Raw genomic sequence first — 27,855 nt, 5'->3', positions numbered from 1 at the left:
TACTGTTATTGCAAAATTTGGTCTCTTGTGGGGAGATTTTATTATTATGGGAAAAAGGGGGAGTTTTTGGATCTTGATCAATTTCACTCATGGAATATCTCTCTTTATACCCAAACAAGTGAGTTTGACTTAGAGATAGGAAAATGAATTTGATTTGCAAAAACAAACCAAGTGGTGGCAAAGAATGATCCAAATATGTCAAATCTTGTCAAAGACAATTTTGTTCTAAATTGCATTGATGTTGCACTTCTTTTTGTAGCTTTTGGATGTGTTGGCATAAATCACCAAAAAGGGGGAGATTGAAAGGGAAATGTGCCCTTGGGCAATTTCTATTATGTTTTGGTGATTAAGTGCCCAACACATTTAAAATAAGTTCTCATGTGCTAAATGAAGAGAGAAGTGAAAATCAAAGAGAAGGTATGTTTCAAGACTTAGTACATTCGTTTTTGTGTACTAATATATCTGTCTAAGTGTTAGAAACAGAGAAAAGAAGACAAGAAAAGAATTCCATAGGAGTTGACTCGGTGCAGTCAAACTCAGCTCAATCTGGCACACTGGACTGTCCGGTGGTGCACCGGACAGTGTCCGGTGCGCCAGGCTGGACTCCGGTGAACAGGCCGCTCTCGGGAGAATTTGGTGGGGTACGGCTATAATTCACCGGACTGTCCGGTGGTGCATCGGACTGTCCGGTGAGCCAACGGCCGCCAGCGCAACGGTCGGCCACGTAATCCGCGGCCGACGCGTGGCCCGCTCCAACAGTCGGTAGGGGGCACCGGACAGTGTCTGGTGCGCCAACCGCCACGAATTTGCAACGGTCGTCTGCGCCAGAATAGGAAGGAGATCGCGCACCGGACATGAACAGTGGTTGTCCGGTGGTGCACCGGACTGTCCGGTGCGCCACCCGACAGAAGGCAAGGATAGTCTTCCTTGTTGGCCTCCAATAGCTTCTAGTTTCCTTGGGGCTATAAAAGAGACCCCTAGGCGCATGGAGGAGCTAACCAAGCATTCAAGAAACATTCTAAGCCTCCAAGACTCCAACTTCGCGCATTTGATTCTTTGAGATAGTGACTTGAGCTCCATTCGAGTTGTGAACTCCATGGGTTGCGTTTTGAGCTCAAGTTGTGACTTGTGTGCGTGATTGTGCTTTGAGTCTTGTGTGCGTTGCTCTCCCCTCCCTTACTTCCGTGCTTCTTTTGTGATCATCATTGTAAGGGCGAGAGGCTCCAAGTTGTGGAGATTCCTCGCAAACGGGAGAAAGTCAAAGAAAGGAAAAACTGTGGTATTCAAGTTGATCATTGGATCACTTGAAAGGGGTTGAGTCCAACCCTCGTCCATTGAGACGCCACAACGTGGAAGTAGGCAAGTATTACTTGGCCGAACCACGGGATAAAAATCGTGTGTCTCTTGTGTGCTTTACCTTTGATTATCTGTGTTCAAGAACTCGATTTAAGCACTTAGCCGTTCTAACTTTCATAATCAAGTTTTGTGGCTATTAGTGTTGAATTTTACAGGATCACCTATTCACCCCCCCCCTCTAGGTGCTCTCAATAGCCCCAACCACCAAAGTAGTCGTTGGGGAAGGCTGCTGTCGAAGGGCGTACCGGACAGTCCGGTGCGCCACCGGACACTATCCAGTGCGCCAGCCACGTCACCCAACCGTTAGGGTTCGACCATTGGAGCTCTGACAAGTGGGGCCACCGGACAGTCACTGTTCACTGTCTGGTGCGCCTTCTGGCGCCTGCTCTGACTCTGCACGCGCAGTTCGCACTGTTCACTGTTCACTGTACACTTTTGCAGTCGACCGTTGGCGCTGTAGCCGTTACTCCGCTTGGCACACCGGACAGTCCGGTGCTACACCGGACAGTCCGGTGCTACACCAGACAGTCTGGTGAATTATAGTGGGGAGGCAATCCCAGAAACCCGAAGGTGGCAAGTTCGGAGTTGATCTCCCTGGTGCACCGGACACTGTCCGGTGCGCCAGACCAGGGCAGCCTTCGGTTGTCTTTTGCTCTTTTTATTTGAACCCTTGGACTTTTTATTGGTTTATGTTGAACCTTTGGCACTTGTAGAACTTATAATCTAGAGCAAACTAGTTAGTCCAATTATTTGTGTTGGGCAATTCAACCACCAAAATCAATTAGGAAAAGGTTTTAGCCTATTTCCCTTTCAGTAAGGGAGGGAAAGAAACACACACAAGACCAAAATCGCATCAACAATACGCACACAAGTCAAGAAGAGAGCACACAAGAACAATGCCACAAGTTCACAACACACTTAGTGCTCAAATCTCAGTCACGATGATCCAAATGCATATTTGCGGAGTCTAGGCGTCTTAGGATGTTTAGTGAATGCTTGGTGTAGTGCTCCATGCGCATAGAGGTCCCTTTTATAGCCCCAAGGCAACTAGGAGCCGTTGGAGTTCCATTTGGAAGGCAATTCTTGCCTTCTGTCGGGTGGCGCACCAGATAGTCCGGTGCACCACCGGACATGAACAGTGCTTGTCTGGTGCTCGATCTCCTTCCTTTCCTGGCGAAGTCGATCGTTGCACCGTCGGTCTTGTTGGCGCACCGGACAGTCCGGTGCGACCAACTGACTGTTGGCTCAGGCCATGCGTCGTCCGCTAATTGTGCTGTCAACCGTTGGCGTAGGCGTCGTTGGCTCACCGGACAGTCCGGTGCACACCGAACAGTCTGGTTAATTTTAGCGGCGGCGCCCTCGATGAATTTCCGAGAGCGAAGAGTTCGTCGCCGGGGCCAGCCTGGGCACCGGACAGTCCGGTGCACCCCAGGCTGGTGCATGTTTGGCTGAACTCATGCCAAACTTCTCCAATCCAATTTATTTTGATTTGGCAAGATTTCTAGCACTTAGAGAAATATGTTAGTATCCAAAAACAATTTACTAAGGCCACGGGCATACCTTGATTCTTTGATTTGCATCTTCAACCACTTAGCACTTATGAACCAAAGTAATTTGTGTTGGTTATCTAATCACCAAAATATTTATAGAAATGGCCCAAAGGCACATTTTCCTTTCACATGGCGACGCATGCGGAACCTACCATATAATAAACGTGTGTCACTGTAAGGCTCGATCAAGTTAAGTACATGTAACAATGAATGTGCGTATGAAATATATGAAATACCTCCTACGGAATTGAGCATCCGTGTACACGGGTTGGGCTCCAAAGTAGTCCGCTCGGATTCTTGTATCGCCGCTCATGTGATCATGATGAATCCGAACACGCCCAGGAATGGAACCATCGTGACGACGCTCATTGCGTGCATGACACCTCCTAAGATGCAAGTACGTCGCCATCTTCAACTCTTCTTCTTCCTCTTCCATTTCTTGCATTATCCTAAGAAGAACGTTGGATTCTAAGTACGGGTTCATTGTTGTGGAACTTTGAAAGTGAAGTGTGAGTGAAGTATTGAAGCATGAGTGCTTATTTATAAAACGAATAGGCTTCGGAGACAAGGCATCGTGGTGGCGTGCAGACGAAGCTAGTCGATGGCTTGTTGAAGAAGTGTCGTGGCTTATGATGGAAGCTAGTAAATCTAGAAACAAATTTTTATACCAATAAAGTACTATGCGACGTTTTATCGACAACAATTACACACAATATGACATCGAATGTTAATTAATATTTACAATTCAAAATTATTAATCAAACATTATTTCGGAGATTATTAATTGCAAATTAATTAAATACACTGTTTTGCGTATCCTTTTTGTTACGTCAAATGGAAAAAAACAAAGAAAACAGCTAAATAAATGGAAAAAGGAAATATTTTAACACTATAGCTTTAGAGGATCGAATTTAGGAGACTCTGCTAGAGATTGAGAAGATATAGAGAATAAAAAATTTTAGAGTGTGCTATAAAGTACAAAGAATATTTGTTTAGGGAATGGAATTTAGAGTAATCTGTTGAGCATAAGTAGCTACTAGGTATGTGCCTGTGCGTTGCGACGAAACACAAATTAACGAGCCTCCAATTGCAACGGACAACGTGAACGCAATAGTGACGGGAGCCCTTATGGAGAACAATGCATTGTTGCAAAGAAGCGCGAGCCTAAGCGCACTACGGGTTCCATCGTCGTGTTGTGGGGCTGCCATTGCCACGAGCTTCATATATAAAATGGTTTGTTCAGATCATAATAACTAAAACAATGGTGTGCCAAGCCTTTCCTTTGCAGCGAAGGGATTATGTCCTGATAGTACATGATTACTAATGTGATGAAGGTGAAATGGACATGCTCCAAGCGATGGAGGTGAAATGGACATGCTCTCAGCTAAAGGGTAAATGAGACGATCCTATGCCTAGTTAGAAGATAAATGAAGGCTTAACAGAACTCCAGAAGCTAGATAGATATTCACAAACAATTTCCGTTAAGATCTGATCCATTATGGTAACTTTTGTATAGGCTATTTAGTTACATACCATAGAGAATAGGACAACCTAAATCAGAAAAGATGATTCATTAAACCAAACACTCATTAATGAATACCATAGAAACAAGTGAACACTCAATCCTTTATGTCTTTTGTTACAGCTCAAGCAGTTCATTTCAAAGTATAGGATCACAATCTGGCTTGAGGTCAACAGATCTGGAATCACAAAATCTGTACTAAAATGGAGGATCAAAAACTTACTTCTGATAAGTATAAGACTTTTCCAAATAGTAGCTCATTTTTATACTATATGGCGCCATTCTCGCAGCTCCGGACATTACTTCATGATGAACTTTGAAAGCTGAATGTTGTTATTGTGTACAAGAAATATAGGCAATAAAATTTATTATCAATTACATCGTGCAAACAAAGAAAAAAACTGAAAGGGTTAAATTATGGAGCTGACTCTAGAACGTAATTTGGTGAGCTATTCATTTAAAGTTAGAAGTTCAAAAGAGATTTGTCTATTGTATTTAGTACACATGCGGTTAGTGTTCTCAGTTTAGGATTAAAAAGGATACAAAACAAAAACACAGTAAGTTTTCTCTGAATAGAATATATCATTGTATTAACATAGGCAAATCGCCTTTTACAGTCAATGGATCATGAAGCGAGAGATCACCCCGCATTATCTCAATAAATATTTCCGAAGAATGAATCAAATAGATCTAATTACATCTAATAATATAACAAATGGTTCTATGACAAAGAATGAATGTTAAACACCCAAAAATAGCGCTGACTCATGGAAACTTTAGGCAGCAAAGTCCTGCCTTCCACCGGTCTCTGTTAGTGCTAATGCCTAGAGTTTTGGTCAACTGCATCCTGATTATCAATCTTACCCCATAGGCCATCAGAAGCAAGTATCAAGAACTCGCACTGGTGGTCGATGAGGAGCGTTCTAGTCTCTCGGTCAGCCACAACCCACTGCTTTAGGTGTCCATCCCCATTGCCCCTAGACACTGCCAGGGAGCCCTGGACTCTCCATGTCCCATGGTAATTCACCACAAATCCACCCTAAAAAGCAAATGAGCAAAGCACATAAGCGAGATTGCACAGCAATGTATAGTTCATGTATTCTTGATTGTTAATTAATTGCTCAATCATCTAGCCGATCCAGCTACGGTGCATTGTTCAATTGCATTAGCAGAGTTTGCAAAAGAAAGGAGGAGGGATATGACATCCTGGGCATACCAAATTCTCAATTCTTTGCTTCTCATCCTCCTGGGAGGCCCGATGGTCAGAGGTGAGCACCTTTGCCTTCCCTGCTCGGCTGAGCACCACATGACAGTCTCCAATATTGGAGACGACTAGTCTACCCTTTCGGAGAAGGGCTATGACGCAGCACGTGCCCCCGCTCTCGCCCCTCTTGAGGAACTCCTCGTCCATCTTGAGGTAACCCATCTTGACAGCTCCCTGCTGTCGTCCCTACTGCACAAGACGCCACGAGTGACGCCATGGTGACGACCTAGCCCACCCCGCAGCAGAGGAGGATGAAACAGCCTCAGTCCTGCCTGCTCCATGAAAATTCAATTACATATTGAAGAAAAACCCAAGTTGTAAATCAGGGTCCTGAGAAAATCAGTGTGTACAATAGGTGCAGATAAAACATGTGTTTAATCTGAATGTTCTCCAGAGATTTTGTAAAGCACTATACCTGAGGTACCCGTTTTGGAGATACAAAACTCGTTGCCTCCACAACAGGTAATCCGGATGTGGCCAATCTTCGTATAAGCTCAACCTTTACAGGTGTTGGCACGATGTCCTTCTCATTCTGTAGACCATCTCGTGGCCCTACTTCCATAATTTTTACATACCCTAGTAGGTCATGTAGAACCTGGAATAGGAACTTACTTAAAATAATAATGATTGGAAGTCTAATGTAAAGCACATCGCCAAGTTGTCTAGAACAAGCATCTCAAAATAACAGTCAGATCATCTCTGTAGTCTACAAAAGAATAGCAAGTAAACCAAACCAATGAATGGGTATGAGACTTCAACACACCTTGCTCCCGACCCATATACTCCCTTGATGAGAAGATGAAAAATATATGTAGATATGTTGGTTCCGTGAGGAACAGCCCGCACCAAAAACATGGTGGCCCAATGCAGCAGGCACTTTGCCTCCATCTAGCGTTGACGGCCTTTGATTCACCAGTCTCTTCCACTGATAATATTCCCTATTACAAACAAGATCTCAAGAAGTTGAGATTTAGCTGAAGTAAACAATGATGAGAAAAGCAACTATTCTGATCCTAAAGGGACCAATGGACTCAGGTAGTCACCAGATCAGTTGCAAACGAACAATGGCAATGGCACTACCAAAGTCACCAGATCAGTTCCGATCCTGAGGCCCTGATCACGAGATCAAGCAATGGCACTACCAAAGTCTGGCCTCATGGTTCTGAATTCTAAACTCCGATGCTCACCTTGAATCGACCGAGGAACTGCAAGGCAGCGGCGCCTGGGAGCATCCCAGAGCCCAGCACCAGATCAGTCCCCGTCTCGCCGAACCCGGCGCCTGGGAGCATCCCAGAGCCCAGCATGGGGGAGCTCACCAGCGCCGCCGCTACAGCACCGGCGGACAAAAAATGTTGGGAGTCAGCCTTGTTGGGGTCCTTGTCGACGTTCCCCTTGCTGCCTTTGGGCTTCCGCTACAGCACCGGCGGACAAAAAATGTTGGGAGTCAGGCTTGTTGGGGTCCTTGTCGACGTTCCCCTTGCTGCCTTTGGGCTTATCTGTCCCCTTGCTCTTCACCGCCAACCTACAGATGTCAAAGCAACCGAGCCACCATCGACAAAGACAGCAAGGGAAAAGCACGACGACGAAAAAAATCAAAATCAACTCACGACGTTGGATGTTATAATAGCAGAAATCGAATGCTTGGACCACCACGGGACAGATCCACGGGATGAACAAGGAAGAAGAGAACCGTAGATTCAAGCGGCGACACAAAGTACAGCGGTCAGATCCAAGCTTGGCGGAGGAATTCACGGCAACGGGTGGACGAATCGGGATTGAATCAATCATGTTAGAATTAAACTAATCTAATAGGAAATAAACACATGTTGCTAAACTAATATAATACTCAGCGCGTTCTAGTGCTATTCTCCTTCAGCACTTCAGCTGAAGCCACAAGGCTGAAGATTACCTCATATGCAGCACTGATCTCCTTGAACTTTTCTTCTGCTTCGGGACTCTTATTCATATCAGGATGGTACTGTAACCGAAAGCAAACCAGGGAAATATGGTCAATGTATGTAGCTTTAGTACTACAATTATAGACATGTCAAAAACAGATCCAACACAGCATGGGTTTATTTTCTAAACTCTTCAAAAATTATACTACGTCCCAGCATTAGTATCTAGGAACTATGTAGATGGCTCAAATTAATAAGCGTATGGAAATTAATACAGCATAACAAAACACCAATATAAACAACGCGGTAGGAAGAGGAGGGGGAAGCGCACAGCACCTTGTGGGCAAGAATCTGGTAGGCAGACTTGATCTCCTGGAGCATGGAGTCGCGGCGGATGTTCTCCGATCCTGAAATTAGTATCTAGCACCTTGCCGTTGGTGGTCCATTTTGTACAGAAGATGAACCAATAGATAGAAGATCCATCAGAATGTCAGTGCTTGTAGACGGAGCTCTGCCTAGACACAAGACCAGACCAAACTCATAACAAGACCAGACCAAACTCATAAGCAACATTTCAACTAACAATGTCGCTACAACCAGAGCATAAATGTATAATCAATAGATGTTAACCGTCTGAAACAAGATGCACTCGACCATGTTTAATCCTATTTATAGAACAACAAGGTATGCACTACTGGCATAAGTTAATACCAAACTTGGAGTATGTGTTCAGAAATAAGCATGTTGCATTAGTGGCATAAAATAAAACCAAATGTGTACTGTGTCATGTGCCAAGAAATAATAAACATAATGATAAAGCATGACGTGCTTTGCGTGAGCAAACCAACAAGCAGCAGAAGCAAATCAATAAGAAAGCAAAATAGCTTAGTGTAAGACCTATAGGAGACGAATCAGTCAAGCCAATGCCCAACAGATCCTGTAGAAAATCATTAGGTGCTGTTGTAGGGGCCGAGGTAGTCACCGGAGCATCATCAGAACTCAAATCAAGCAAATCAGCTAAAGGAGCTGCAGGCTTTCCAACACCATTAGGAAGCTTAAATGGGCCTCCAGAAGTGACTGCTGGAGCAGAATTTACAGATGGAACTGCAGCCTGTATAGAAGCAGCTCTCTTCACCAAATAATTAGCTTCATCCAATACAGGCATCCGTTCAAGCAAAGATGATCTGCGCATACACCAGCATTATCCATATTACTATTTTCTTTGACAAAACTACGGAATACAAAATTATCCTCAATAATTGCAAGATCTTCCACTCACTTCATCGATTGATGTCTTCGTATAATGGAACTGAATTCTATAGATCTTTGCTGCAATTCAAGCACAGTATTCCCTTTATTTTCTTCCACATTTTGGGAGAGAATTAGCCAAACACACTACCCATGCAAAGAAATTTTCTTTTCCGAGATTCAATTCGTCTTCAAATGTTTTTGAACAAAATTAGGGTTAATTAACACAGAGCTAAAAGTAATCGCAGCAGAGCTCCATTAAGTTTTTGCCTATAACCAGGGAAACAATCCTACACAATCCCAGAACATATTTTCTTCCACATTTTGGGAGAGAATTAGCCAAACACACCCAACAACCTTCCCTCATGCATTGCAGCTGCAATTTCCACTATGGCAACGAAACAGAATTTCACGGTACCCCATTACCAGAAGAACGGAGGACCCGATAAAAGGGGCAGTGCAGAGGTAAAGAAGACGGTGTGATCCATACCAGACATGGATGAGCTCGGAGCACATGGCCTTGACACAGCAGAATGATGCCTTGACCTTGCCCTCCACCGAGTAGTCTTATGGTGGATACTGCAGCAGAGGCGGTGGCGACCCAACGGGATGTTGGAGACCGTGAGGAGCGCGCGTCCCGTGTCGCCCAGCCGTCGGGATGTTGGGGGTGTTGTGGAAGGCACCGAGGATGAAGGTGTGGTGTCGCCTGTGGACTTGAGCACCAGCCGCAGGGCGCCCTGCAGGACACCATCCACATCCACATCGCCACCGCGTCCGCGTTCGATGCCACGCCCGTGACGCCGTCGCTGCTTGAGACCGAACCAAACTCTCGAATGTTAGATCCGAACAGGGGAGAGCGACCATGGGAGGTGAATGAAAGTTTCCGGATCCGGATGCGGGTTGGGCGTGATGCGCGGGGGATGGGGTGGGGTGGGGACTGCGGTGGTGAATGGCCTGGTCTCCGATGGGTACATGGATGCTCGCTGCTCCATTTCGGGCGTTCGCGCTGTGGATGCGCCATGCCGGAGCGCGCGTGTGCCATGCTGGATCCGGTGGCCGCGGTGGGGAAGCGGGAAGGGCGTGGTCTCCGGTGTGCGCCAAGCTGGATCCGGTGGGGAAGAGCGCAATCTCAGGTGTGTGCCATGCCAGATCCGGTGGCCGCTGTGGGGAAGGGGGAAGGGCGCGGTCTCCGGTGGGTGGGGAAGGGGGGACCGCGGTGGGGAAGAGAGTTTGCCGAGCGCGCTGCTGTGAGATTGGCGGAACACGGAGAACGCGCTGGCGTGATTGGCGGGCATCGCGGCGCGGCGGCAGAGGGTGCCGCTGTCTCCAGCAACGTCCTCTATATACATCCTCTATATCCGTCCTTTACAGTCTTCTCTAAAAGATTCCATCTCCTATATCTACTTTCTCTCCAACAATGTCCTCTAAATCACGTCCTCTATATGTAAATACCTATATTAAAGACATTTTTAATTTTTTAATTTTTGTACATACGTATTTGTCATACTCTCAAATGTATTGTACATATTTTAGTTTTATTAAACCGGTTGTTTAAAGTATTCAAATAGATAGAGAACCGTTTAGAGAAACTCTATATATAGAGGATCCAGCAGCGTTCTCTAAATTTAGAGGACCGTTTAGAGGACGTTGCTGTAGGGAGTAGAGGACGTCCGCGTCCTCTAAATTTAGAGTACAGGACCCTTTAGAGCTCATTGTTGGAGCTAGTCTAAGGAGTAGCAGAGATTGCCGGACGGTATTTCTCCGTTGCCTAGCCTGACGCCCTGACCAACCAACCGCGCAGCGCCGCCGTATGCAGAGGCACCTACTACTCGGCTACTCCGTCTCACTTCTATGCGGGCCCGACCGACGCAATCGCACATTTCTGACAGAGTGAATGACTGGTATCTTTCCCGGAACCCTACTCCGAAACGCAACACACGTTTCCGTCTAAAAATCCCCAACGCAACCAGACGCTGGTGGCGTCCCGCACGCCCCCCCCCCCCCCCCCCCCCCCCCAAACTCCGATCTGCCATGGCCTCGCTCCAGTCCTTTCTCGCCGTCAAACCGGCCGCCGGCTGGGCCGCTCCGTCCCGCCGCGCGCGCGTCGCGGCCTTCCTCGCTCCGCCGCCCCCGACCACCGCGGCCGCCGTGGGGGCGGCGCGGCGGGAGCTGTCGGCCGCGAGCCTGGCCGTCGTGGACGGCGAGGCGCGGTACCTCGTCGGCACCTACAAGCGGTCCCGCGTCGTCTTCGAGCACGGCCGCGGGTGCAAGCTCTACGATACCGACGGCCGCGAGTACCTCGACATGGCCGCCGGCATCGCCGTCACGGCGCTCGGCCACGCGGACCCAGACGTGTGCGCCACCATCGCGGAGCAGGCCGGTAAGGTCGTCCACGTCAGCAACGTCTTCTACACCAAACCCCAGGTGGGTGCTCCTGCTCCCTCCGATCCTCCCTCCCCCGCTTCCCTCGCCATGTGTTCGACGCATTGCTCCGGCCGGCCCATTTTTCTCTGCTTCATCTGCAGAAGCGCCTCGCTGTCGCAGGTGGAGCTAGCCAAGCGGCTCGTTGAGGTGTCGTTCGCGGACCGCGCCTTCTTCGCCAGCACTGGCACGGAGGCCAACGAGGCGGCCATCAAATTCTCCCGCAAGTTCCAGCGGGCCGCACACCCGGAGAGCGGCGACCCGCCCACGGAGTTCCTGGCGTTCAGCAGCAGCTTCCACGGCCGGACCATGGGCGCCGTCGCGCTCACCAGCAAGTCGCAGTACCGGGAGCCCTTCGCGCCCGTCATGCCTGGGGTGACCTTCGTGGATTACGGCGATCTGGAGGCGGCCAAGAAGTTCGTACGGTCCGGCAGGGTCGCTGCTGTCTTCGTCGAGCCCGTGCAGGGTGAGGGTGGCATTCACAGTGCCACCAGGGAGTTCTTGCAGGGGCTGCGGGACGCCTGTGACGAGGCGGGAGCCCTCTTGGTCTTTGATGAGGTACGGTGTACTCTGTCCCATCTCTCTTCTCTGAATCTCTGTTCATATCGAGAACCCGATGATATTGCTAGTAATTCATATTTCGTTTACAAAGCACGAAACGCGCACAATTTAGTTGTAGCCATGCATTCCACTATGAACTTTAGGCATACAGTCCATATACAAGAGATAATGTAGCAGAGTCAAGCTGTGACTCTGTTCTGCATTCCTATCTTCAACCCAGCGACACATCATGGTCACATTCCTTAGTTTTCAAGCTGCATCAATCTGTCAGCCATGAGATGTAGTAATGGTGGTACGTATATGCTTTCTAAACAAACGCAGGTGCAGTGTGGTTTCGGGCGCACAGGCCACCTCTGGGCGCATGAGGCGTACGGAGTGGAACCAGACATAATGACCTTAGCGAAGCCACTGGCCAACGGCATTCCCATCGGCGTTGTCCTGGTGAAGGAGAAGATCGCCGCAGCCATAAACTACGGCGACCACGGCACGACGTTTGGCGGCGGGCCTCTCGCCTGCCAGACCGCGATAACGGTGTTCGACAAGATCACGAGACCCGGTTTCCTGGCCGAGGTGTCGAGGAAAGGGGAGAGCTTCAAGCAGCTGCTCCGCGCCAAGCTGAGCGGGAACCCGCACGTGAGGGAGGTCCGCGGGGTCGGCCTTCTCGTCGGCGTCGAGCTGGACGTGCCAGCTGGTCCTCTGGTCGACGCGTGCTTGGACGCCGGCGTCGTCGTGCTGACTGCCGGTAAGGGCAATGTGGTGAGGCTGGTGCCGCCGCTCATCGTCTCGGAGAAGGAGCTGGAGCATGCCGCGGATGTCATAAGGGACTGTCTACCGGCGCTCGATGTCGTTGCTGCTGCCTAATGTATATGGTGGTGCAATAGGTCCGGATATGAAACCTGATTCCAAATTTTGGAATCGAATAAATTTCATGTCGGGCCAATGTTGTTGTGTTCATTGAAACAAACTCTTTTTTTTTTTGGAATCGAATAATTATTACATGTCAGACCGATGCTAGCTGTTCCGAGAGCAAAGTGGTTTTATTATACAAAATGGTCTGAAGTGTTAAGGAAATCGGAATTATCCGGCATATACATCTATATATGTTGCCGAATAATGAGCAACTCCAACGGTCTAGCTAAATCAACTAGTATCGGTAAAAATAGAAAAACGACGTCCAAAACTTGATCCAACAGACACTCTTTCTTCCTCGCTTCTCTATCCTGCTGGGTATCCCGTCAAGGCCGCTGGTCATCTTTGACGAGCGCGCTCGCTCGCTATCTCTTCCTGTTCTCGTGCACGTGCCTGCAGATACAATGAACACGAATAGACATGTACAATACAGTCTGATCTAGTTCAAAAGCCAAAGAAGAAAATGAGTTTGCTAGGTCCATCGTGCGATACATCTCCCCAGGCTGCTTGAAGTATGTGTAGTACCTTGTCTCGTTGGTCGATGATGTGGACAGTCAATTTCGAGTAGCTCGGCACAGCAGGGGGTTTTTCATGTGATTTGAATATGAATATACAAGGTTTATAGAGAGTTTGTTGGTTTACCTCATCGTTTATGAAGTTATCTATTTTTTAGAGTCATCATAAAACTCTAAATTTAGCTAGAATTATAGCTAAAAGAAGAAGAAAAAGAAAAATGATGGAGAGCCCGTGTGTGTCACTCTCCTCAGTCAGTTCTGCTTCGAAAGCCTCGCAAGCACTCCGACCATGGGGGCGACGGTGACGGTGGATGGCTCGGTCTGCTTATAGTTCGGCCGGGAATCGTCGTACCGGTCGTTGCCATCGGGGCCCCCGACGATGGCGCCGACGAGGACGTTGGGGTTGGGCGTGTCCCTGCTGTAGTACGCGAACCCTCCCTTGCAGGTGATCTTGCCGGGGCTGGACTTGATGGACGGCACCGACGCGCCGCGGTGGTGCACCTGCTCCGGGAACCTGGCGCCGTACCCGACCATGTAGCTCATCCTCTCCGGGTTGGCGCCGAGGATGTAGTCCGCCTGGGACCGCGCGAACGCGAGCAGCTGCGACGGCGGCAGCGTCGCCGCGCCGCACCGGAGCGAGGATGCCGCCGCGCCCGCCAGGTGGTCGGAGTGCGCGGCGACCACGAACGCCGCCGACGTCACGAACTGCAGGTTGTTCCAGGGCTCCAACCACAGCACGCCGCCGGGGCTGAGCCTGCCGTCGCTGGCGTTGTGCTGCAGCACGCCGCAGAGGAACTGCTCCAGCTGGCTCTTCAGTGCCGCCGCGTTGCCGGCGTCGGCCAGCTTCCCTTGGAGGACGAGCTGCAGGCAAGAGGAACCAAATGGCCGCGGTCGTTGTTAATTAGCATCGCAGGGCTATTAGCTGCGCGCGCTCGATCGCTTGCCTTGGCCACGAGTGCTTGCGCGCCGACGAACTTGTTGTCCCATGAGAAGAAGGTCTGCGCTCCGCCGACGTTGCCGTCGCCGGCGATGAAGGCCTTGTAGTCCTCACCACCGGTGGCGATGAAGAGCCAGACTGCAGCCCAGAGCATCTCGTCCTGTTCCCATTGATCGCATCCCAAGTTCGCAACAAGGATATTGCGTTATTCCAGTGCATGACATGAACATTTTTTTTCTAGAAACAATGTTTGGATCACAGTTCTCCATCGGTAGTACCTCATCGCCGCTGCTGGCATAGAATTTTGCAGCGCCTGGCACGCTGTTCTGGTAGAGGCCGCGGTGGTTCTTGGCGAAACTGAACAGCTGCAGCCACAAATCATCAGATCCAGATATAATAATAACTAATGATGGTAAATGCACACACTGTCATGGTAAACTAAACGCGTGCCGTAGGTTTTTTTACCTGCTCGGCGTGGCCGAGGAGCATGGCGCTGTAGGCAGCGTCGAGCTGGCGGAACGCGACGGAGGCGGCGGCCAGCGCGGCAGCCGTCTCGGCGGCGACGTCGGACCCGGGGCGGGAGGCGTCGACGCTGTAGGCGGTGCGGGGAGTGTCCATGTCCTCAGGCCGCTGCCAGCACGAGTGGTCGGAGTCGCCGTCGCCGACCTGCACGTACAGCGTCTCGGCGGCCGCGTGCGCCCGGGCCAGGTAGTCGGCGCCCCAGCGCACGGCGGCCAGCGCGTTCCGGAGCTCCCCGGCCGCCGCGAGCGGGGCCTCGTGCTCCACCACGCTCCACGCCAGCATCGTCACGGTGAACGCCATGGGCAGGCCGAACTTGACGTTGTCGCCGGAGTCGTAGTACCCGCCGGTCAGGTCCACCTGCGTCGCGTCGTCAGGCACGCGTGTGAGGCGCGCGTCAGCTGCTGGAAGGAAATGCGTGCTTGCAACCGCTTACGCCGTGGTCGCGGCCGTCGGCGAGCGCGGAGTCGCCGCGCCACTGGACGCGCTGGTCCGGCGGCCGAATTTTTTATATTTTAGTCCTTTCTCGAAAAAAAATTCACGTTTGGACCTTAAAAAATTTTAATGTCATTTTTGGACCCTTTGCTCGGCGCCATAGTCAATGGCGCTGAGGTAACACAGCTCGGCGCCATAGGCTATGGCGCCGAGGTGCGTGCTACGCTGGCCCAACCTGAACGACGTGGCGCCAACGTGGTACCGAGCTCGGCGCCAAGATCTATGGCGCCGAGCTCGAATATGTAACAGCAAAGTATGTCTAGCTCAGTCGGTAGAGTGCAAGACTTTTTACTTTTAGGTTGTGGGTTCAAAGCTCCATCGTCAACGTATTTTTTTATCACTAATTTGTTTTTTTGTTGTCTATATTTTTCGTTTATGTCGCTGATTTGTCCGTCCAGATTTATTTTTCATCTAGTTTTTTTTTGTTTTTGTGACCGATTTATTTATTCATCTAGATATTTTTTGTTTTTGTTTATTCAAACTGTGTGACGCAAGTACCATGCACATAACACATAAGTAACCCACCCTATGGAAGTACAAAGTACTTTATAAAATCATCAAGTCACTGTTTATTTATACCTTGTATATTTATATTTTGGACTCTAATTATAATCTTTTTGTTTATTAAGTATATTTATATTTTGGACTCTAAAACTTCAATAATCTAATGTATTCGAAATTATACTTTTTAATATTAATTAAAATTTATCATTGTACATCACTACTAATGTAAGATTAACACAATTATTTGTTTATGATATAAATATTTTTAACATTTTAAATGGTGTACTTCAGTTTTTAGTATATTATTTAATGTTTAAAATCACTTGTAATTAGCGAGAGGACAGAATCAAGCTTAAGCATGTGGGGTTTACAATGCACCAAGGGCCAGACAGATTATTCAGTACTATTAAACAAAATGTAATAAACAAATCAGTCGCAAAAGCAAAAACAAATCAAGATGAGAAATAAATTTGGACGGACAAATCAGCGGCATAAACGAAAAAAACCACGACGCACCATAGCTAAACCGGTGGCCGCTAACCAATTTAAGTACGTTTCCTTAATAAACGAAAAAAATATGGATGGATAAATAAATCAGTCACAAAAACAAAAAATCTGGATAAGAAATAAATCTAGACGGACAAATCAGCGACATAAACGAAAAATCTAGACAACAAAAAAATCAGTGTCAAAGACAAAAAAAAGTAAGAAAACATGCCTATCATGGGGCTTGAACCCACAACCACAAGGTTAAAAGCCTTGAGCTCTACCAACTGAGCTAGACAAGTTTTGTGTACATAACAGAGCTCGGCGCCAAGATCTATGGCGCCGAGCTCGGTTCCGTGTCGGTGCCACGTCGGTGCCACGACGTCCGTTTGTGCCAGCGTAACACGCACCTCGGCGCCATAGCCTATGGCGCCGAGCTGTGTTACCTCGGCGCCATTGGCTATGACGCCGAGCAAAGGGTCCAAAAACGATATTAAAATTTTTTAAGGTACAAACGTGAATTTTTTTCCAAAAAAGGGCTAAAATATAAAAAATTCGGGTCCGGCGGCAACCTGCCGGAGCGCTGTCCCTCGAAGTAGAGCAGCGAGTTGGTGAGCGCGGCTCGGTAGTTGGGCTGCTGCTGGGCCTGGCAGTGGCCCAGTACGCAGAAGAGCGCCACCAGCCCACTGACTGCAACAACAAGCCGCGTCATCTCTCTCGCGAGTCGCGATCGCTCTGTCTCGCTCTCTGAGTGTTCTGCACGAGCTCTCTCCCTTCCAAACAAAAAAAAAATCTCCTACTAACAGTAGCAATGCGTAGTGGGGGAGTGAATTGGAATTTGGATCGATTTCTTCGTTCTTTGCTATTTGCTGTGGTGGGTAAGTATTTATAGGCAGAGTGAGTAGAAATGGCCTCATCAGAAGAATAGAAAGAATTAACACACGGATTGGATCTTTGAATTAAATCCAGCATGAAATATACTGTGTTTAGAATCGGAGGATTTCGTGGCGTCCATATCGGGTGCAGTTACTTTGAGCAGCTGCATGGTGAATCTGTTTGGAGGCAGGGTGACTTTACATTGATAGAGTAAAGGATATCCTTTTAAACTCTGCGATAGACAAATCGGAGATTTCAAGTAAGTAGCAATTTAAGGATGCGATTGCTTTTTTTTCCTTATTCGTTTTTTGTATTTTAATTTAAATTTGATGGACACGAGAGAATGTATATATATGTAATATAATCGACTACTGACGCAGTGGTTAATCACTGCGGCATTACATTACACCCATCCAAACTTGGCAGTGTGTTTTAGTAGGCTGGAGTTTGGGCCCTGATGGGCCACCAGTGAGTTGATTACTTGTGGCTTAGCCCATTCTCTCGCTATTTCCCCCCTCCTTTCGTGTCCCTTGAATAGCTCCTACTATACAGTAATTAATGTAGCCATCTCCCCACGGAACGGTCGATGCATCTATCTATATAGTATTCTTTGGGTATCAAGACCCTGTTTAGGAGGGCTTCGCTTCAAGAATTCAAAAATTGCAGCTTTAGTTTTCCATCTTCACTACGAAACAACTTCAACATATTAATTAAGCGGAGTTCAAAAGTGTTTGGCTTCACACATATACTCCAGCTTCTATAATACAATTAATTTGTGTGAGTTTTCTTAATTACCCTTGATGATTTACGGGTGAAGAAAGAGATTTGAATCAATATGTCATGCAACCAATGGCATAGTGGGTAATTTTTGTGTAACTTCAAGAGAATGCATGAAAACAATGTTTTTGAAGCACCCTTTGAGGAGCTTCAAAAATTTCATGAAATTGGCCTATAGTTTCAATTTTTTTGAAGCTAGAGCTCGTGCAGCTAGACCTGTTTGGATAGAAGAAGCTGAAATAGGCTTGAAATTCTTGAAGTGGAGCTCTCTCAAACAGGACCTAAATTATAGTTGACCTCAGTTTTATCTGAATCAAGCTTCATTCATTTTTTACTAAATATGCCTTAATAGAAAAAAAATACATCAACATCTACATCATTAAATTAGTTCTATTAAAACCATCGCATTACTAAATATGCCTTAATAAGTATTTGTTAGAACTTGTACAACTTAATATATATTTGTATGAATGCAAATTTGTCCAAGATCAAAGCAATTTAAATTAGGCAAAAAAAAACTGGACAACGCTAAAGTAAAGAGCATGTGAAATATAAGTGGATATTGCACGTAATAAAGTCCATCGGATTGGTCCAAAGCAACGTGGAAATATTTGGTAATGTAGTAGGCATTAGTATTACAAGTTTATTTTAAATTGTATATGGTGTTGCAAATGTGGAATATGCGAGTTTAAGAAAAAAAAAGAGACTGTAGGTATACCAACAAATATATCTTCGTAGTGCATTTATTCTAGAACTGTGATCAAAATTAGAGGTGAACATTTTAAAACTGAAACTCGAACCCGAATAGTCTGAATTGTCGTTTTATTCGAGTTTTATTCCTATATATGTTGTATTTCGGAGTATATGTTCGGATTCGGTTCCTAACCTTTAAAACCTGAATAGACCAGGTAACCCGAAATATAAAAAAAACTCTTAATATGTGATGATATTATTATGTGATTTAAGAACTTATTAGCTAAACATTATGATGACAATATCTCTTTACGTTATTTTTTATAGTCACTTATTCTCATAATAGTACTTCTAATTAATTGTTCATTGTATATATTTTAATAAAAGATACTACTCTCTCGACTATTTGGGTCTATTCGATATACAAAATAGATCGAACCGAAACTGTAGGTCTATTCGGGTTCGGTTCCTAAAAATATTTTAAAAATTTTCAGTTCTCATTTTACAGAACCCAAAATTTCACAAAACCCGAACAGACGAATTACCCTAATAAACTGAATACCCAGTCTAGCCAAAATTAGGAATGCTTTGGAAAAAATTTAGGAATAGTAAAAAAATCAAAATTAGGAATGTTTTATGAACATAATCATGTGTATAATCTCAAATAAGCTATTCTTGAGGAGATGATGAGATTATCATAATTTTAGTTCTAGATTATATAATCTGAACTTATAACCTAGGTGTTTGTTTACCCACCGGATTAATATGGATATGTTATAGTAAAAAAAGAAATAGGGTCTAAAAAAGGGAGAATAAAACCCTAGTGATGATGGTATGTATATGCCCTCGCTTGCTCGGTAGGTCCGTCCGTCCAACGATAGATCCAAAACGAAAACTTTAAAATTCCGTAACAACTCTCATTGTACAAAAACATTTACCCCACTAGAACAAGTTGCACACGCGCGCAGACGACGATAAGCTCCTGGACCAAGAAAATGACCATTCCAATGATCTCCCGCTAACTACTGCCTGCCCATGGCTTTCGTCAGCGATGATGTAACGCTACCTGCTTGGGTACTGTTTGGACATGTTTTAGGTAATGTTCAGGTGCGTTTCCAAAAATAAAAATAAAAATAAAAAAAAAACACGGGCTAGAGAGAGCGCACGATGGCGGCCGGCCGGAAAGTTGGTCAAACAGGTCATAAAATATGCAAGTGGGATAAATGAATTTACCAACTTAATAAAACGGAGCAACTTTAAGGGCCATGGATGACGGTGCCCTAAGGCCGAAGCTTCTTGTCACACACTTGTATTGCTTTAAAAAAACTATCTTCAACAACAGCTTACTCATTCTATCTCCTATATTTATCTTTTATTTTAAATTTCACTCTACGAATAATGCAATCTACAATGTAAAACTGTGTTTTAGGTGATCATATAGATAACCCGTTAGACACAATATAAGGCTTATTAACACCAACAACCACCCCTTCTAAATCCCCATATTTGTACTTTATATTCATATTTAAATACCTCTCCCTTCTCCCTATTTCATTCCCTCTTCAATCATTCTCTCTATTGAGCTCCTTCTATACATTTCACTTGAGATATTTGACTTTTATACATTTTTTATTTTTTTAAAAAAATTATACAATATTTGTACCGTGGACACGCTAGCAAAATGTGGTTGTTGCTATTCATGTCAATCTGACATAGTCTGTGGCGCTGAGCAGTGTAACCTCGGCACCATGTGCTATGGCGCCGAGCAAAAGGGTCTAAAAACACTGTTAAGTCGTTCATGGGTTAACTGTGTTTTTTTAAAGAAAGGCTAAAATACAAAGAAAAAATAGGCATAATTGAGAGTTGAGACAGGAATTAAAAAGTTGCAGCCTAAAAATCACACACAAAAAAGTAAATGGTGGTGGGAGAAGTGGTAGATGCTAAAACTTGTCTAGGATCTCCACGGTGCAAGAGAGGATACATGTTGCATTTTCGTGGGAAGTGTATCTTCTGGTCATCTTAATCGTAACAAATCAACATGTTGCTTGTTTAGATCAATGATGCTAAAGTTTTGAAAGTGCATTCATTCCTTTTGTGAGTTTTGGTGATTTGGATAACAACACATTTAAAGGTCTAACAAGTTTGCTAAGTGTTGAACAGGAAATTTAGTATGATGAACATACTTGAATTGTGTATAATGATCAGTGAACAAAGTTTCAACAAAAGGTTAAATAACTAGTGAGACAATGCAAATGGATATAATATGATCTCTATATTGGTTTGAATATATGGACAATACCTGAGAAATCACTACAAGCATATGATCATAATAGAGGATGAAGTGATTAAGAGAATTGGTCAAGCCAAAGTGAATAAGATACGAGGAATCGTGAATTGGCTTGACCATGTTATTATCAATCCATATATGCTTCTATGAGAATCAAACTAAAGCTTGATTGGTCTTAACAGTTATATCTAGAAGGCATTCAAGCAAGGTTCACAATATTGAAAAAATGATTCTCTCAATGGATGCTCAATATGATGTGACTCAAGAATGGCTTGATAGGGTGAAGATAGCAAGGAAAGGGCTTCAAGGAACTAAGCGAAGGTGAAGGCCAAGCGACGGCTTGTGGACCGAGGTACCATGGCTAAGGTGAAGAAGAGAGTACTTGCACTAAGTCGATGAACTAATCAGCTATGAAGAGTTATAACATGTTGATGCATCAGTAAGGTGACTTGAAGCCATGATTTGAACTCATATATGGTGATATGGTATAAGTCACATGGTTTGATTTGTGTTTGCTTTAAAAGGTGAGACAAAGATGTTTGTGATCCTTATGAAGCAATGCCATGGAGAAATCACACATGAGACACCAATTACTCAAGGAGTTTACTTATTATATTTTATTTAACTTGAGTATAGGAATCATCGTACTATCAAGGGGGATCCAAAAAGAAGATTGGTGTTTGCCAAAGCTCAAGACTCTATATTCAAAAGCTATTTCGAAAAAACAAAATCCCTTGGACACCCTCTGTCTGACTGTTGTTAGGATTGAGAAACTGAGAGTGTTCCTGTTGAAAAGCAGTTGAGCTTTTTCAGCTGAATTGAACTTTAGCTGAGTTGAGCTTCTTCAACTACAATTGAGCTTTTTTCAGCTAAGTTGAACTTTTTCAGCTGCAGTTGAGTTTTTTCAGCTGAGTTGAACTTCAGCTGAGTTAAGCTTCTTCGGCTGCAGTTGAGCTTTCTGAGCTGAACTTCAGCTGAGTTGAACTTCTTCAACTGCAGCTAAACTTCAACTTCAACTGTGAACCTCTTTAACCATACACCAGTTGAACTTGCCTCCGGGCTAGTTAAACTGGGGTTTTCTCTCCTGAACTCTCTGGTTAAGACCAGTTCAACTGGTCCTAAGGGGTAGGTAGTTCAACTCGTCTCTGACCCCTCTGACCTCTAACCAACAGTTTGCCAGTCAGATTGGCGAACAAGTCGACAGAGTTGTCAGGGGCGGTTCAACCGGTTTTGTCAACTTGGTCAGACTGCGCGTCAGTCTTCCAGTCAGTCTGACAGTCACACTGGCAGACAGTCTGCTAGGTTCAAGTATACTTTAGTCATTATAATATCATAGTTTAAAATACTACATGATACTTTAGTCATGATAATATCATAGTTTAAAATATCGTTTTTAAAAACTGATGTATAGATTTAAGTTTAGTATACTTTAAAAACAACTACAGTATTCACAATCCTTTAGTTTTGAAAATAGAGATTTTAGCTAACTTGCCAAACACTTGTCTGTATTTGTCGGGGACCATAATTAGGGGTACCCTCAAGGCTCCTAATTCTCAGCTGGTAACCCCCATCAGCATAAAGCTGCAAAGGCCTGATGGGTGCGATTAAGTCAGGGATCAGTCCATTCGAGGGACTCGATCGCGCCTCGCCCGAGCCTAGCCTCGGACAAGGGCAGCCGACCCCGGAGGATCTCCGTCTCGCCCGAGGCCCCCCTCCAGCGGCGAACATATTTCCGGCTCGCCCGAGGCCCTGTCTTCGCTAAGAAGCAACCCTGACCAAATCGCCGCACCGACCGACCAAATCGCAGGAGCATTTAATGCAAAGGTGGCCTGACACCTTTATCCTGACGCGCGCCCCTCAGCCAACAGAGCCGAAGTGACCGCCGTCACTTCGCCGCTCCACTGACCGGCCTGACGGAAAGACAGCACTGCCTGCGCCGCTCCGGCTGCGGTGCCACTTGACAGAGTGAGGCTAACAGGCAGTCAGGCCCGGCCGCAGGCACCATAGGTGTAACACCCCAGGTGTTGCCATGGTTGGAACACACCTTGGCACTCAAGACTATGATCACATGTGGAAGAACTTAAGGAGCAAAAGTATAAGGGGCTTTGGAAACTAAGTTTTTACCAAGAGTTGGGAAGGACCAAAGGCATTACCCTAATTATGTGCAACTATCACCTTGGGAGAGGGAGAAAGAACCCTAGGCCTCTCTTAAACCCTATCTCCCAAAACCATGGATAAGAGGGGAAAGAGAGTGAACAAATGTGCAAAACATGGGTAATCTTTACCCAAACCCTAAGCAACATTATAACCATCGATTAGGGAGGGGAATAATTGCAAAAAGGCCCCTAGGGAAACCCCAATTCAAATCTCCAAGTGGAGAGAGAGCTAGAGCTCTCTAATTCCCTCTAAGTCCCCTTTTAGCCCTAAATCAAAGATCGACCGTGTTCACTTCAAAAATGGCGCCAAAACCACTTGGGTTCTATACCAAAAATGTGCAATACCACTTAGGGCACCCACTGGAAAAAGTTGAGCTCGGGACTCAGACGTTTGACATGCCATGGCATGGCTTTTGTCGTGTTATGCTCAGTATGACACACCTGTTTTGGCACCCGAAGATCTTCCTCCCTAGGCCGTATCTGCCCCGGCGTCTCACAGACGAGTAACAGCCCTAGGTGCCAGGAAGAGGTCTGCGGCGGACTTTTGCAAAGATTCGCACGTATGCGACCTCTGGCGACATTTGAACACTGGAAGAAACAAACCGCCACGTGTTCGACGCCGTCTGCCGCGCCAGAGCACGCCCGCGCCCGCGCCGCGCCCAAGCCGAGCCAGCGCCCTGGTCCGCGTCCGCGGCTATAAAACGCCCAGGAGCTTCGGCCGTACCCCTCCGCACGCACTCAAGCCTCACTGGAGCTCAGTTCGCCGCCGGTTGCCCTTGCGCGACGCGCCCGCGGCCACCCGAGCCCCTGCCGCCGTAGGCCGGCCAGCCCAGCCATTCCCAGCCCCGTCCAGCCCTCGGAGAAGACCGTGCGCGTCTCCGTGAAGCTCCCCGAGCGAGGAATCGGGCTCTGCTTCACCGGAGAGGCCGGCCCAAGGTCACCGGACTTCAACCGACCGCCGGCAACCGTGGACCGAGGTACACCGTGCACCTCTCTTCGATTCCTTGCACGGTTAGACTCCTTAGACCTCCACGAAGCTCCCTATGCCCTTGGATTGAACTATGCCGCCGTGGATAGGCCGGAGCACACGCCGCCGACGAGCTCGCCCGCCTGCTCACGTGGACCGGGCGATTCCGGCCATCCCCGACGACGAGCCGTACCTCGACGTGATCGCCAGACCCTCCCCGAGCCAACCCTACACTTCGCCGGAACTCCCTCGCCGCCGGTAAGCCGCGCCGCCCTTTCTTTTTCCGCGGCTACTGTTCCAGTTGAGGGAGGGACTGCGGGTGAGAGGGAGAGAAACCCAGGGGGTTAAGTGAAAGGTCAGAGACTCAAGTGAATAGTGCCTTAAGGGTAGATCTGCGAGGTTTGAATTGTTTTAAACCCAGGGGCCTCGGCGCAAACTGTTTTTCCAGGAAAACTTAACTAAAACCTAATTTAAATTCAAACAGAAACTTTAAAAACCCATAACTTCTGTTTGGTTTATCCAATTTTGGTCAAACCAATTTTGCCAGACTCTAAATCATGTAACCTATTTAGGAAAAATATAAAACCCCTTGGTGCTGTGGAAAACTTAAAAGTTCTAATTTAATGTTAACTTTGGCCAAAAGCTAAATAATAGTAAGAAAAATAGTTAGGCTATTTGACTAAGGTTGGAAAAATTTAGAAGAGTTATTATTCACCTACTAACCTGTTTAAAAATGTTAAATCCCTCTGTCCATCACCTTAAGTTAGTTTTAAACCCCTTATTCCAAATATGCTTAAGTTTAAGAAAAATAGGAAAGGTGACACAAATATTGAACCAGAGGGCACCCCTATTTTTGTTAAGATACTTAGTTAATGTAGTTCACTAGAAAAATATATCATACCCTGTTTTAGTGTAAAATAATTAAGATCTCTTTGAAATTAATAAAACAAGGGATACTTAGAAAAACTCCACAAAAATAACCCCAAGGTGAAAACACCCCCACCCTTGGGATAACTATTGTTTTATCAGAAAGAACCTAAGAAAAATATGAAATCTGCTGTTTGACATTTTTCAAATAATAAGGTAGTAGAAAGTGCCTTTTTGACATTAAACTTGGGAAAATCATAGCTAATTGACCACCCTTTAGTTTACTGTGATTTTTAGCACAAAGACCTATTATCACCAGAGGATGTCAACAAAAATAACCTTTAGGACAGAGCCTACCCCTAACTAGGAGGTGTAGTGTAAAGTGCCCCTTTTTGCCTAACTTTTGTTATTTTTGTTTAAGGCCTAACTTTTATACCTTAAGCCTCAAATTCTTAAAACAAGCTAAAATAGCCAGTAACAACCCATTGTAATTTTTACAGAATTTTTGGAAATTATTAAAACCCTGTTGTAGTTCAAACCTACCCTAGAAAACCTAAATGGAAATTAAGGGAAGAGAAATAAAAGATATGAATAAAGGTTGTCCCTAAAAACTTTTTTTGCTGCCCACAAAAATATATCAAAGCAATACCAAACCAATATGTTGTCCTAAAGGAAAACCTAAGTCCAAAGGGTAATAAGTCTATCTATGTACCACTAGAAGCCCCGTGCAACTAAGAAAACCCTAAGTTACTTCTTGGCTTAGTCTCTTTTTGCATAATGTTATTAAATCATGCATAATCATGACATACATGTTCATTGCATTTCGATAGACTGTAATCTTGCTGACGGAGAGTACATCCTCGTGCCGGAGCAAGGAGCTGCTCAGGAGGTAGCCCCAGATCCAGCACCAGAGCCAGCACCAGAGGACCTGCCTGCCACTGCTTTGGAAGGCAAGCCCCGGTTTTATGCATAACCTGTTATTTATGCTATTTTACTTCACTTAATGATTGTAGGATTGATTGTGCACTTAGGTGTAGGAATTGGTTGAAACCCTAGTTGCATGATCTCAGGGATCCTTTTGAAATGAATACTAGTATGACAGGTCGAGTAGTTGCTTTAATTAAATAGGATCTCGGTAGAAGACGAGTGATTTTTCTAGCACTCGCGCGAGATCAGGAAAATGATTGTACCCACTTTCCCACTATCATGATACTAGTTGGTGGACAACAATCCATGGGGATTGGCTGTTTACGAGATGGAAAATGGAATAAGGATTAACGTGCGGATACCTGTGTCAAGCGTTTGAACGTACTAAACACATACCGAGAAATATGGTAAATCGGTAAGCCTAGTACCTGAGTGAACCTGCCCGCAGACTTTACCCCTCACGCGACCTGAGACGAGGTCTCCCATTCCGGTTATGGTGGGTACAAGTGCGGCCACTGCACGACGGCCAGTCGGGGTCAGTGGGGCATTGTACGCCAAGGCGGTGAGCCCTGATCTGTTGCCAGGGAATCGATGGGGACGGTTGATATGTGCGGGGACGGAGTGCCCCTGCATGTCGTGTGTTTAGGTTTACCTTGCAAGGATAAAAACTCGATTCGAATCGTCTGCTTCTCGCAGCTAATGAGACTGCTTGATCCATTGTACTGCATTGAGTAATAAGTGGAAGTATGATGAGTTGAGATAAGATGTTGATTGTTAATAATGCTTGCTACCATGTATGAGTAGATAGTTCACTTTTAGCCTTAAGAGAGTCACACTTAACTTTGACTAAGTTAAAATCTTGATTTAGAAACTCAGCTAGTGCTTTTGGCAACCAAACCCCACAGCCAAACAGCTGCATGTCTAGAGGTAGAGGAGTAGACTCCTCACACCGGGTAAGTCTAGCTGAGTATTAGTATACTCAGCCTTGCTTGTGGCATAATTTTTTTTACAGGTTCTCTGGAGGAGATGGTTGCTGGGATAACTTGGCCGACCACCCTGCCACCAGGTTGGACTGTCGAGTGGGACCCTGCCTCGGCTGAGGAGGAGCATGAGGAGTGATGGGACAGGCTTCCCCATCTCTCTGTTTAATTACCGTTAATTTTATTCCGCTGCACTTCGAACAATGATGGCTACTTTTGCAAAAACTCCGATGATGATCATGGTGATGTAATAACTTAACATTGGGACATGTATGGTTTTATGCTTTATTGTATTTGCTCTGTGACTCACCTTCGAGTGAGATTGTGGTACTTGATCCTGTCAGTGGCCGTGTCGGACTAGATCCGAGGGACTGACGGATTATTCCCATTTAAGTGTGGTCTAGCCTCTAAGGCGGGACTTGGGCACTTAAGTTGGAATAATTCGGGCGGTTCCGCCACAGCTGGTATCGGAGCTTGTACCACCACAGAGGAATCAATAAAATGTAAATACCATAAATTTTCTAAATAAAACTTGATAGAAACAAGTTGGATAGATAGTAGGACGAGCAGGATAGACCGAGGACGCGAAGCCTTAGGTTAATAGAAGGGTAGCTAGGTGGCTAAGTAACTAGGCCCTACAAGCCACTTTTACAGGATGGGAGTTCCTCCCTATTCCTTCTATCTTGTTGTGAGGTCGTTCAGGACGAGCATGCATGCATTCATAATTAAGCAATGGATAACTAAGTAAGGACTTGAAAACAAGATAACAACCAACTAAGTCCCTAGTGCCTTTTTACTTGACTAGAGAAAGGTTAAGTTTTATTTTTTTCCTTGTTCCTTTTACATTCTTTTTCTTTTACTTACGCTTAACCGTACACAGATGACTTCCCATGGATCCTCCGATGACGGAAATGCGTTCGTCTACCCACTGAAGTACTCCCGGAACCAGACATTGAGATAGAACCAGACTTGTCCTATCAAGAGTACCCCGTCAAAGTATTAGATCAAAAGGAGAGATCAACTCGGGCAAGGACAGTAAGGATGTATAAGGTTCAGTGGAGTCACCATTCAACAGAAGAAGCTACATGGGAGACTGAGGATTTTCTACGCTCTCGCTTCCCCGACTTTCTACCCAAAGGA

The 27,855-nt window shown here is 45.9% G+C and overlaps 2 protein-coding genes, 1 non-coding gene and 1 pseudogene across 4 annotated transcripts; 1 reads left to right on the top strand and 3 right to left on the bottom strand.

Annotated features, from left to right (window-relative positions):
• Positions 1-4,997: 4,997 nt before the first annotated feature.
• Positions 4,998-10,125, bottom strand: LOC103629164 (dnaJ superfamily - PLN02746 superfamily - protein phosphatase 2C superfamily pseudogene; annotated as a pseudogene). The gene is made up of 11 exons (NR_161389.1): positions 9,329-10,125; positions 8,870-8,919; positions 8,488-8,774; positions 7,927-8,105; positions 7,602-7,670; positions 7,303-7,426; positions 6,880-7,214; positions 6,456-6,630; positions 6,108-6,287; positions 5,645-5,964; positions 4,998-5,467 (listed from the first exon to the last, which is right to left on the bottom strand). The product of NR_161389.1 is annotated as a dnaJ superfamily - PLN02746 superfamily - protein phosphatase 2C superfamily pseudogene (transcript).
• A 736-nt stretch (positions 10,126-10,861) lies between these two features.
• LOC103629163 (acetylornithine aminotransferase, mitochondrial) lies at positions 10,862-12,860 on the top strand. The gene is made up of 3 exons (NM_001346846.1): positions 10,862-11,262; positions 11,383-11,817; positions 12,142-12,860. The coding sequence occupies exons 1-3, from the start codon at positions 10,870-10,872 to the stop codon at positions 12,679-12,681; spliced, it is 1,368 nt and encodes a 455-aa protein (NP_001333775.1). The 5' UTR covers positions 10,862-10,869; the 3' UTR covers positions 12,682-12,860.
• A 390-nt stretch (positions 12,861-13,250) lies between these two features.
• On the bottom strand, positions 13,251-16,897 carry LOC103630931 (endoglucanase 14). Its single transcript, XM_020539884.1, has 6 exons — positions 16,755-16,897; positions 15,137-15,200; positions 14,647-15,060; positions 14,460-14,546; positions 14,189-14,341; positions 13,251-14,105 (listed from the first exon to the last, which is right to left on the bottom strand). Exons 1-6 carry the CDS (start codon positions 16,895-16,897, stop codon positions 13,497-13,499), a joined length of 1,470 nt encoding a protein of 489 aa, XP_020395473.1. The 3' UTR covers positions 13,251-13,496.
• Positions 16,415-16,487, bottom strand: TRNAK-UUU (transfer RNA lysine (anticodon UUU)). The gene has a single exon. It is a non-coding gene; the product is annotated as a tRNA-Lys (tRNA).
• Positions 16,898-27,855: the final 10,958 nt, after the last annotated feature.

This window comes from Zea mays, chromosome 6, assembly GCF_902167145.1.
Source record: "Zea mays cultivar B73 chromosome 6, Zm-B73-REFERENCE-NAM-5.0, whole genome shotgun sequence".
In the NCBI taxonomy this organism is placed as follows: domain Eukaryota; kingdom Viridiplantae; phylum Streptophyta; class Magnoliopsida; order Poales; family Poaceae; genus Zea; species Zea mays.
Note: the sequence above shows the minus strand (reverse complement) of the source record. Positions and strands in the feature narration are given on the sequence as shown.